The sequence below is a fragment of the Tupaia chinensis genome, unplaced genomic scaffold, assembly GCF_000334495.1.
Source record: "Tupaia chinensis unplaced genomic scaffold, TupChi_1.0 Scaffold000622_1, whole genome shotgun sequence".
NCBI lineage: Eukaryota > Metazoa > Chordata > Mammalia > Scandentia > Tupaiidae > Tupaia > Tupaia belangeri.
The window spans coordinates 5,429,044-5,441,229 of record NW_006160142.1 but is presented as its reverse complement, the minus strand read 5'-3'; the positions used below and the strand labels follow the sequence as shown (position 1 = coordinate 5,441,229).

The following is a 12,186-nucleotide window of genomic DNA, read 5'->3' as shown; positions in this document are numbered from 1 at the left end:
AACCCTTTGTTATAATTATTAACAGCACATACTTTCCAGCATATTAACTCCCGTATAAACTTATTCAAAACCAGCAAAAGACAAATAATTTTCATAGAATGGGAGAATTAAGGATACAATCTAAGAAGAAAAGATTATTAAGGAGTTAGTTCCAATACTTTTCTCTACATAAGCACAAGAAAAATCTAATGTAAGGGCTTTAGAAAGACATTGTTAATAAAATCTATAAGCAAGCTCTTTGGAGGCAAGGATTTAAATCTTCTACTACTTTGGTATCCTCTTGTGGCCACAACAGGCAATAAGTAAATGTTTTCAAGGAAAAACATCTAGAGATTTCTTTGCATGTTATTGTCATGCTAGTATCTGAAATGTAAAATTCCTGGGTCACACCCAAAATTTGAATTTATTGGCTTTATGACGATCAAATTTCAATTTTTTTACTTGTAAAGGTAAAATAAAATGGGTAAGCAGGTGGAGGTTAAGGTGCTGGATACGGCATAGATGGCTTCATGGTTTGAGTCCGGAGCCTAATGCTTGAAAATCATGCTGGATGTGTGTAGGTGCGTGCCCCAAGTCCTAAAAGGAAACTGGAGGAGAAGGGATTACGGTCCAGCCACCCTTTCTGAAGAGTGATTTCTACCACCTTCTGCCACCCCTCCTTCTCTGAAAAGGGCATGTGCAAAAACTAGAAAAGAAAAAAAGTAAAATAATATTAGTCGCCAGGAAAGTCATGACGTATTTTTCTATGCAAAAATGCATCATGACTTTCCTGACAACACAATAGTAAATACCCAAGAGCTGTTGGGAGAATTTTGTTACATGCCTGGCAGTGTCTTATAAATTGGGTCTTAATAAATGTCAGTTTTCTTCCCTTACCCTTTTCCTTCCTCTTTCTTTATCATTTAACACTTTGAATTCCATCTTTCTATCCTCCAGAGTCACAGTTAACAAATATTTTATCTCAAAGGTAGCTAATAAAATTAAAATCTTTTAAAATAGTAATGGCTATGTGTATCTATATTTAGTTTATCAATTTCCCTCAAAACACCCTTTTAAGTTATAAGCATCCACTTTAAGTAATTTTCCAGGCCTTTGCCAGTTTGCTTTACTTCTAATAAAAGATTATGGTATTAAGTCATTTATAGAAATATCCTCTATCAATAAGTTAGTTAGGGAACCAGCAGTTAGCGTAATGGCTATGTCGCTGGCCTCCCACGTAGTCGACTGCGGTTCGCGTCCCGGACCCAGTGGCTTAAAACCCACGCCGGGCGTGTGTGCGTGCATGCCCAAGATCCGGAGAGGAGAATGGAGGAAAAGGGATTGCGGTGTGGCCATCCCCTCTGGGGGGTGATTTCTCGCTTTTTGTCTCTCTGTCTCTCTCTGTCTGTCTGTCTGGCGAGCGCACGTGCCCTATAGTGAAAAACCTCTCAAAAAAAAAAAAAGTTAGTTAAACTCATTCACAAGGCATTCCTTGAACTACACGGATATTTAAAAATTATGATTAGGTACTGCAAGGAATCATTCTTTTTAAACAACCCTATTTTTTAGCCTCCTTTCACTGACTGAATAAACATCCATTCACTGAATAAAAATGAGTGGCTGGCATTCTGCTTTGTACTGTGGGGTAGAGATAAAAGACAGTCCCTGCTTTGAATATGCTTGCAGTCTGGTAGCTTGTTAGTTACATATATCGTTTATCTGTTTTACTGACAGAAGATGGGAACCAAACAAGAAAAAATGCAAAAGCTCCTACCATAAGTGCCAACATTACAGAGAGGGAACCACATAAGTGATAGCATGCTATTACAGAATCCTTCCCAGACACATCATTAGATAGAATTGCTTAATTTTGTATGACCTTGGAAGTAAATAAAAGGATCATTGCATAACTTTTCTCAGAGACACCAAATATATCATAAATTTTCTGTGAATCAATCCTTTGATATTTAAAGAACACATGGCTACATTCTTTCAGTCAAGTTGTATAAATTCATGACTCACAAAGAATAAATGTTGAGTGAAAAAAAAAACCACCAACATTTGTTACTTGCCTCATTTGATTTGTCCATTTCTTCTGCTTCTCGTTCTGTGGAATAATGTAAGAGTAAGGTAAGTGTAAAGAATGAACAGTGACACATCCGTGTACTATTCACACACCTAAATTTTCAACCAACTCTGTAATCTTAAACTTCTTTCTAAAGACTATTTTATTTTACCATTTTAACACTGGTTTCCTTGAAGTCACTTTTTATAAAAGGGTAGTCATATCTAATCTTTACCTAGAATATATTTTCTTTTTAAAAAAAACTATTTATTTTAAAAATTTTATTTATTACTGTCATTATTTTTAATTTGCTAATGGGCATGTGTGCTCACCAGAGAGTGATACAGAAAGAGAAGGAAAAATGAGAAAGCAAGTTGCTCTGGGACTCGAACTGTGGTCAGCTATGTGGGAGGCCAGTGGCTCAACTACCATGCCACTTCCTGGCCCTGAAAATATTCTATTTTGAAGACAAAAAACCTTGTCACAATAATTTTCTTTTGAAGTATTTTTATCTCAATAAAAATTTAATCTTAAATTTGTTGAAAAATTTAAAAAATATAGCTTAATAAAAATATTTCACAATTTGAGGAATACATTATTTCCATACATGAAAAACTTTGTTTAAACTAATCAAAAGACTAACACTACATAATACTAACATATATATAGTAAGTAGAAAATAAAACATATTTGTCAAAGCAGAAAATCATGAAAACAGACTTCAAAAAAAGTTTTTTCTTGGGGCCAGCAGGTGGCGTGGTGGTTAAGTGCGCTGGATTCCCACATTGTCAACCAAGGTTCAAGTGCCAGACCTGGTGGCTTGCCTTTTCCCTTTCCCTTTCTCCCTCTGTCTCTCTCTCTCTGATCAAATTAAAATAATAGTAACAATAACAAATGGAATTAAATAATTAGTGATTAAATTAATTTAAAGAAATAATTCTTAAATTTTTTTAAACGAGGTTTCTGTCTCAGGGTGCATGTACTTGCTGGAGAAAGAGAGAGAGACACAGACAGTGAAAGGGGAAAGTGAGAGGTGACTCTTCAGGAGAGATGGCCAAGGGCCACAGTCCCTTCTCCACTAGGGACCTTGAGTATGCATGTACATGCACACAGTGTGAGTTTCAAGCCATGGGTCTGAGGCTCCAACTGCAGCCAGCCATGTGCGAGTCCAGAGACGTAACTGCTACACCACCTGCTGGCCCCCCTAAAAAGTGACACTGTTGCTTACAGGTTAAGGGAATCAAATCCCAGATGGACAGCCTGCCATTCAAATCCTGGTCTTGGCAGCTTGAAAAACTTGGGCATGTGTGAGTATATGCCCTAAAGTCTGACATGACAGCAAAAAAGGAAGAGCAGGCATTGCAGCATGACCATGCTCCACTGGGGAACTGCTTTCTCCCTTTTTCCCTCTCTCTCTTTAGTAAGTGCATAAACCCTCAGGGAATTAAAAATTCATTAAGAAAATTTCTTATATTCCAATTTGAACAAAAATTGAAACTAAGTTCTAGCATTAATTTCAAATCACTGTGTAGAGACCAACCTTTTTCAGACAGAAGGTTCTTAGCCAACATATTTCCAAGGTAGTACTCATGAATATTTATTTTCTATATTTAAAATAAAATAAAAATACAGTAAGTTACAAATATAATTTTAAGAATGTAATTTTAAAACTATAATTTCATTATTAAACTTTTTATTTTGAAATATTACATATTTTATATCTTGGAGAAAAACATACCTGGCCAGTTTCTTTTTCTTCATGGTACTGCCTAATGTGTTTTCCATGACATACTTCATAAGTCCAATAAGACTCAATCTAAGAAAGATGAATGTATTTAAATATGTAAGAGTCATATAATTCAATTATTTTCATGTTTTAAGTAGCTGAGTAATTTCCCTTAGATTTACAGTAAGTTTTCATTATATAAATAATAATTTTACTTCAGCAAAGTGTAAAATTTCTGAAGTCTATTAATTATTTCCACTAATTAGCTATATGTGAGAGTTCTGTGAAGGAAGTAGGTTTAGAATACACCTAGCTTAGGGATAATTTTGTGCATAGCTTAAAAAATAACGATTAGCATTTCTAATTAAAATTCTATTATGCAAGGAAACCTTTTTAACTGAAAAATGTGCAAAGTGGTTTGGCAAGTGATATGGTTTAATACTGGTACTATTAGAGGTTTGTTGAATATACTGAACAGAGGACTTAAATGAACAAAATACGGCTTAGCAGTAACTTAAATCTACATCTAATTTAAAATTCGATACAACATAATAAAGTAAGAAGACATACGAATGTATTTCCAGAGTCAACTGGCTGCTATAAATATATTTTCTAATTATCAAGAACATAAAATACATACTCTGTAGGAACAACTGCTTTGTTTAAATAGTGGTTCCAAAAGCTCTCTTGGATTGGGGCCTTTATAATCCTTTTCTTCTTCCTAAGAAAGAACCGGAGCTTAATACTTACAATTTTTTCCTAGAACTTCACCCAACTTTGTTCATGGGTATTAATTCAATGGTCAAATCATAAATGCTTGGGAATAAAAGAGGAAAAAAGTCAAAACCTTTAACAATATCCTATGGTATGCTACTTCTTTCATATGAATTAAAGTATAAAACATGGAGCCATAGAATAATCTTCTAGTGTTCATCTTTTCTTTCTTATAAAGAGGGTTTTTTTTTTTTGTTGTTTGCTTGTTTGTTTTAAATGTTTTTGTCATGGTGTGTGTGCACTTGCTGGAGAGGCAGAGAGAGACTGAGAGGGAAATCACCCTCCGGGAGGATGGTCATGCTGCAGGCTTGAATTGTGGTTGGCCATGTGGGTGTCCAGCATTATGACAGCTGCTGGCCCCTATAAAAAGGTTTCTAAGTATCAGTTTCTTGAACAACTTCTATAACCTGTTTCAGGATTGTTAAATGTTTATACCCAAACAAATTTTAGCTATAGAAGACTTAGGAAGAGGTGAACCTTACAGAATGTATCACAACTTTTTTTTTCTTAGTTTTTGCTATAGGGCCTGTGAACTTTCCAGAGGGGAAGGTGTGAGAGAGGGAGGGAGAGAGGAATCTTCCCTCAAGATGGATGGCCTTGCTGCAATCCCTTCTCCTCCAGTCTCCTCTCGGGATTTTGGGCATACATGCACATGCACCCAGCATGACAAACCACTAGGTCCAGGACTTGAATGGAACAATCAGCCATGTGTGATCCAATGCCTTAACCTTCATGCCACCTGCTGGCCCTATATTGGAACTTTTTTTTTTTTTTTTTTTAGAGGTTTTTGCTATCGGGTGCGTGCGCTCGCCAGACAGACAGAGACAGAAAGCGAGAAATCACCCCCCCCCGGGGGATGGTCACGCTGCAATCCCTTCTCCTCCATTCTCCTCTCGGGATCTTGGGCACACACGCACACGCGCCCGGCGTGAGTTTTAAGCCACCGGGTCCGGGACGCAAACCGCGTGGGAGTCCAGCGATATAGCCATTACGCTAACTGCTGGTCCCGCCTATATTAGAACTTTTAAAGGTACTTTTCAGTTTTCTTTTATAAAAATAAATATTTTTTATTTAATTTTATTTGTTGTCATTATTTTTTATATTTTAATTTTTTGAAGTTGACCAAAGAGAGACAGTGAGAGAGAAGGAAATTGAGAAAGCAGGCTGCCAGGTCCAGGACTTGAACTGTGGTCAGCCACATGGGAGTCCAGCCGCCTTAATCACCATGCCACCTGTCAGCCCTCATTTTCTACATAGTTTTACATTCAGACTTGAATGCCGTGTGTGTGTGTGTGTGTGTGTGTGTGTGTGTGTATGTGTGTATCTTAAGGAGACTTAAAAAAATGAAAAAGCTGTCTCAGACAGACTTGAAATCTGAATGAAACCTAAGCAAGCACTGAGTTTAATATTTCTATTTTATAGGTCATAAAATATTATGTAACTTACTTAATAAATTTACTAAGTGAAGGATCTTAGTTTTAAATTTGTTAAGGTTCCAAAACTAACTATATCCTATACCTCAGCTTCCTTGCTCCTAGGCTGGTGTCCTTTCCATTTTACCATGCTGCCTCTCCTGTTTCATCTTGAAAGAAGTCATTGCCTTGAAGGATGGATAAGAGGGAGTTAGGGCATTTTAGGAGGAAAAGGGCATGAGCTAAGGTAGTGAGAAAGCAAAGTACCTACGGATTTATTTTTAAGAAGCTGTTTATTTAAAAAATGTCACAAGTACACTTAAAAATGAAATCTTTGGTTTATTGTCTTATTGTTGGAGAGGATGTGCACTTGCCAGAGGGCAAGGGAGCAGCCCCAATGGGCATGGTCACGCCTCAATCCTTTTTCCTCCATTTCTACATCAGGATTTTGGGATGTATGCACATGTGCTTGGTGTATTTTTCAAGCTGCCTGGTGTGTTTTTTAAGAGCCAGATTTTTAACCATGGTTGGCATGTGGGATGTAGTTCTGTATGCACAGTACTTAGCTGCTGTGCTATTGCGTATGCCCTATATCTTGTTTTAAACCCTCATTTCTAAGAGAGAAAGCAAGTATGGAATGAAATTTTTATTTAAAGCAAAATTTGGTTGATAATATGTCCAAGAAGAACTGTAAAATCAAAGAATTCAGGACTAATAAGTGATTCATATTTTTATGCTAAAACAGCTATTGAGAAACTTTTTACTTAATTTTATTTTAAAACAGGTGGTTATAATCTTTTAAATAAATATCTTTGGGTGGAGGGATTGTTAATATATTTATAAAAACTTACCTCATCCCCACTCGTCACAAGGGGAAGTATGCATTTATATTTTTCTTTATGTGCAGTTGTCATAATGACATAATTATCTTCTTTATATAAGACTCCAGTTGTAGGCTAGAATAGAACCAAAAATGTATACATTACTCCTTCTTAAATTGTATTACAGGGGACCAGCAGGTGGTGTGGTGGTTAAGGTGCTGGACACTCCCACATGGCTGACTATGGTTTGAGTCCTAGACCTGGTGACTTGCTTTCTCACTTTTCCTCTCTCTCTGTCTGTCTCCCTCTGGTCAAATGAAAATAAATGAATGAATAAATAAAATTAAATAAAATAATTTAAAAAATTGTATTACAAAGAATAACTTCAGGCTTAGCTAAAACAAAGGTTCTTAAACTAATTTACCAATTCAGTAGATTTTTAAAACATATTTTCAAAGTCAAATAATGTACATATTTACTAAATGTGTATATGTGTTGTGTGGTGTTTTAGACAGGATCTCACTGTGTCACAATCCTTCTGACTCAGCCTTCCATGTGACTGGAACTACAGGTGTGTCACACCTGGCTTTTTTTAGAGTAGGCTCAGAATCGAACCAGGTGTCCCATGTAGCCTTAGCCTGCTAAGCAGCAGTGTCTGGTATGCATTACTGCAAATTGCCTTACATATTTATTTAATGCCAGAGGACACGTGTACAAGGAGGGAGAGTGAGTGAGATAGGGTCCTCCAATCCCCAGTGGCACCTGTTCATGCCATAATTCCCTTCCTCCATTCTTCCTTCCCATCAGGATCCTGGGCAAGTGCAAGCATGTGCCTGGCATGCTTTTCAAGTAGGGGCTGGGATCTGAACCACAGCTGGCTATGTGGAATCCAGCTTCCTCTACATGGCACTTAACTATCTCACCATAGAGCTGGCCCTGGCCTAAATATGTATGTTTTCCTTTTTGCCAGAGGGTACATGCTTTTATCAGAAGGAGAAAGAGAAAGAAAGGGAGAGGGAAAAAGAACCACTGGATGGGACATGATCATGTCACAAACCCGTCTCATTTCTCCATCCCATTGGGATTTGGGGCACGCATGCACATGTGTCCAGCATGTTTGTGAAGCTGCCAGGGCATGTTTTTGAAGTGCAATTGGCCATGTGTGAACTGGCTTCCTTAACCTCTTAGCCATGGGGCCAGCCCAGATTTGCATGTTTTTTACTGACAAAACAAAGACAATAGGCTTTATCTTGGTCTTGTAATAGAAAAATAAAATGAACAAAATAAAGTTTGGAGTATAAAGAAAAAAGTAGTGATGCTCTAGATTGAAGTTAAAATACTGATTAAAAAGTACTAAAAGGCAAGGAATGCTTATTGTCACACATCATTGATAGTTACTACTCCTATTAGCAACTGCCATCAATATGTGACAATCAATTGACAATCAATAGCACTCTACAAATATATTCTCATTTGTTATGCTGGATGGGATACTTGAACACAATGTTAGGCAGTATTTTTCATATTTGGAAAGATGTATATATTTATCCATAAATAAATTTCATTTAAAAGAAAAATTACTGTGGCTCCACTGTCCTGACCTTTTTTTTTTAAAGTGTAATATATAATGGGTTGTTGGAAAAGTCATAATGTATTTTTTTCATGTTTTCTATGCAAACATGCATCATAATTTTTCCAACAACCCAGTCAGTATATCCGGGGTGACCAAGCTTTTTCTGTAAAGGGCCAGAGGAGTAAATATTTTAGACTTTGTGAACCATATGGTCTCTATTGTAACTCTCCTACTCTAACAACAATGCTCATAGATAAAATACAATACAAACAAATAGGCCAGGCTGTATTCTAATAAAACTTTATTTATAGGTCATGGCCTTATAGAATAACTGGTTTGCTGACTCCTGACATAACATCAACGTTATCCTTAAAATTTCTGTAGTATGAAACCAAGCAAATTCACATTGGTTCATGTGAACCAACACAATTAAAATGAACACTTTAACATAACTGGTACCATTTTACTAAAAAGAAATCTGTTTTCTGATTAACAATCATGATACTAACTACTGAAGTACATTTTTGTGTATTATGTGTGTTCTATGGTAATTCAGTTCTCTCTTCACTTTTCTTATAGCACTATGAAACCATTGTACCATTTGGTTACTCCTAGCAATGAAGGAACCACTTTTTTTTTTTTTCTTTTTTTAAGAGATTTTTGCTGTAGGGTGTGCATGCCCACTCCAGAGAGAAAGTGAGAAATCACCCCTCGAGGCGATGGCCATGCGGAAATCCCTTCTCCTCCGTTCTCTTGGGACTTGGGGCATGCATGCACATGCACCCAGTATAAGTTTTAAGCTGCTAGGTCCAGGACTCAAACCATGGTTGACCATGTGGGAATCCAGTGATTTAACCATTACGCCTGCTGGTCCCGGGAACCATTTCTTAAGAAATACCTGTTTTTTTTTCCCTCAATTTAATAATTACAACTCTTTTTTTTTTTTTTAAAAAACTTCTTTTTAGAACATTTTTATTTAATTTTATTTATTTTAATTTGACCAGAGAGGGTGAGGGTGAGAGTGAGAGAGAGAGAAAAAGTGAGAAAGTGAGGCACCAGGTCTGCGACTCAAACCACAGTCAGCCATGTCCAGAGCCCTTAACCACCACACCACTGCTGGCCCCAATAACAACTCTTGACTAAAATAAAACCAGTATATTTACACCAATATAATCTTAAACACAAAAACAACTTAGGGCAATGTGTTCCAAGACAATAAAATAAAATAAAACAAACAAAGAAAAGCAGTGATAACAATATGACAGTACTGTTTAAAGACTACGTTTATTGACTCAGTCCTTAAAACACACAATAAGCTCCTTTTTTACAGAAAAGGACACTGAGGCCCAGATCTTAAATAATTTATCTAAGGTGAAGCATGAGTAGCAGAGCCAAGAGAATCCAAGCAGAAAGGGTTCATATTTAGTGTGCTCCTCACTGTTTTATCAATATATTGAATCAGCTTTTAGTAACACTTTTTTAGATTACTATGTAAATTTCTGTATTATGACCAAGGATCCTTGTTTAAAAGAACTTTATAGGTGATGAGGAAATCAAAGAGATTTGAAAGCATGAGTTCAAAGCAAAAAGTTTTTTTTTCTTTTTTTGGAGAGGTTTTTGCTATAGGGTGCGTGCGCTCGCCAGACAGACAGAGAGAGACAGAGATACAGAAAGCGAGAAATCACCCCCCAGAGGGGATGGCCACGCCGTGCAATCCCTTATCCTCCATTCTCCTCTTGGGATCTTGGGCACGCACGCACACGCGCCCGGCGTGACTTTAAGCCACTGGGTCCGGGACGCGAACCGCGGTCGACCACGTGGGAGTCCAGTGATATAGCCATTGCGCTAACTGCTGATCCCGAGTCAAAGCAAAATTTATGACAGAGATCCTTAGATACATTTATTCAGTTCTATCAACAATTTGCTATATGTCATAACATTTACAATTCCTTTCAATGTTCTTTAGATATATGCAGAATATATCATAGTGAGTTGTGCAAAGCATTACTCACATTCACATACCAAATGTATGGCCTGAAATCTTGTTAAAATACTCCATTACTGTGGTGAAAGAAGACAGTAGCAAACAACTTAAATGTATTGAGTCTATTTGTGAATGATGTTCAGAGTTCAAAGTTCAAGCCTATGCAATAATGATTTATTTACTAAAATGCTCACTACGGTGTTAATGACGGAAAAAAGAACTGCTTGTTTGGAACCAAAGCAAAGAAAGAAAGAAAGACAATTCTTTTCTTTATTTTCTTCTTGGTAGTTTGCTAATAGAGTGAGTGAGCTTACAAGAGAGACACACAAAATGAGAAATTCCCCATTCCAGGTGCTAGATGGTCTATTTTATTGACAAGAAAAGCAGCTTTTTCTAAACCAATGGAAAACAAGTCTTTGCATCAAGAATTGTCTTTCTGAGTCAGCTGGTGGTGTGGTGATTAAGGTGGCTGGATCCCACATGGCTGACCATGTAGTTCAAATCCTGGACCTGGTGGCTTGAAAAACATGCTGGGTGCATATGCATGCATGCCCAAATATCTCAAGAGGACAATAGAGGGAAAGGGACTGCGGTGTGTTCAACATCCCCCTGGAGGAGGTAATATCTCACTTTCCTTCTCTGTCTCTCTCCTAAAAGCACACACTCCATGGCTAAAATCTTAACAAACAAACAAAAAACACTATAATTTTAAAGCATTTTCAGTGGTAATATCTATGATTTTATATAAAGAAAATTTTTAATGCAATGAAATTGAAAGGAGTGTGTACTTTAAAGAACCTTTACAAATATTTATTTAATAAAAATATTTAAAAATATATATATGAGAAAAATTTCTAATGCTTTTTTAAAGATTTATTTAATTTTTAAATCTGATATTATTATTATTTTTAATTAGACTAGAGAGAGAGAGAGAAAGGGAAAGTGAGAAAGCAAACCACCAGGTCTGGGACTTGAACCATGGTTGCCCATGTGAGAACCCAGCACCTTAACCATCACACCACCTGCAGCCCCAGAAACTTCTAATGTTTGACAGCTGTCTGGAGGATTTGAAACTGTTAGAGAATGAGAGGTAAAACTTCTAGGTGAAGCTGTAAAATAAACTCAGTGGCACAACTTGTCTATGGAGTTACTAAACATTTTTCTCAAGTGTAGTGGTTGGGGAAATTTTTTGAGTGTAAATACACAGCCAGCCTTCCATATCCATAAGTTCTCTGCATGTACTAACATGTAGACTTTTTTCTTGTCATTGTTCTTTAAACAACTAATAGTATACCATTTACATGGCATTAGATATTGAAAATAATCTAGAGGGACTAGCAGTTAGCATAATGGCTATGTCGCTGGACTCCCACGTAGTCGACTGCGGTTCGAGTCCCGGACCCGGTGGTTTAAACTCATGCCAGGCGCGTGTGAGTGCGTGCCCAAGATCCCGAGAGAATGGAGAAGGGACTGCGGCGTGGCCATCCCCCATGGGGGGTGATTTCTCGCTTTCTGTCTCTCTGTCTCTGTCTGGCGAGCACACGTGCTCTATGGCAAAAACCTCTCCAAAAAAAGAAAAAAAAAAGAAAGAAAATAATCTAGAGATTTAAAGTATCCGGTAGGATGTATGTAGGTTATATGCAAATATTATGCCATTTTATATAAGGGACTTGAGCATACAAGAATTTTAGATACTGCAAGGGTCCTGGAAATTAAGAACAACTATACTCTATATTAACAGAAGTAGACAAAAAATTAGATTTATTTTTATAGTTCAATTTGGTGAAATCCATAAACTCTGTAGAGTGATGAGAAAGTAAGTACTTTTTTTTTTTTGGAGAGATTTTCACTG

At 36.9% G+C, this 12,186-nt stretch overlaps 1 protein-coding gene across 6 annotated transcripts in view; it reads right to left on the bottom strand.

Moving 5' to 3' along the window:
• ERLEC1 (endoplasmic reticulum lectin 1) overlaps positions 1–12,186 on the bottom strand; it is a 41,104-nt gene that overhangs the window by 23,398 nt on the left and 5,520 nt on the right. For all 6 annotated transcript variants that reach the window (XM_006159023.3, XM_006159024.3, XM_006159025.3 and 3 more), the window contains exons 2-6: positions 6,808–6,912; positions 4,411–4,491; positions 3,783–3,860; positions 3,585–3,648; positions 2,052–2,086 (exon numbers count right to left, since the gene is read on the bottom strand). In XM_006159023.3, the coding sequence (XP_006159085.1) occupies positions 2,052–2,086; positions 3,585–3,648; positions 3,783–3,860; positions 4,411–4,491; positions 6,808–6,912 (363 nt within the window). The remainder of the gene's footprint in view (positions 1–2,051; positions 2,087–3,584; positions 3,649–3,782; positions 3,861–4,410; positions 4,492–6,807; positions 6,913–12,186) is intronic.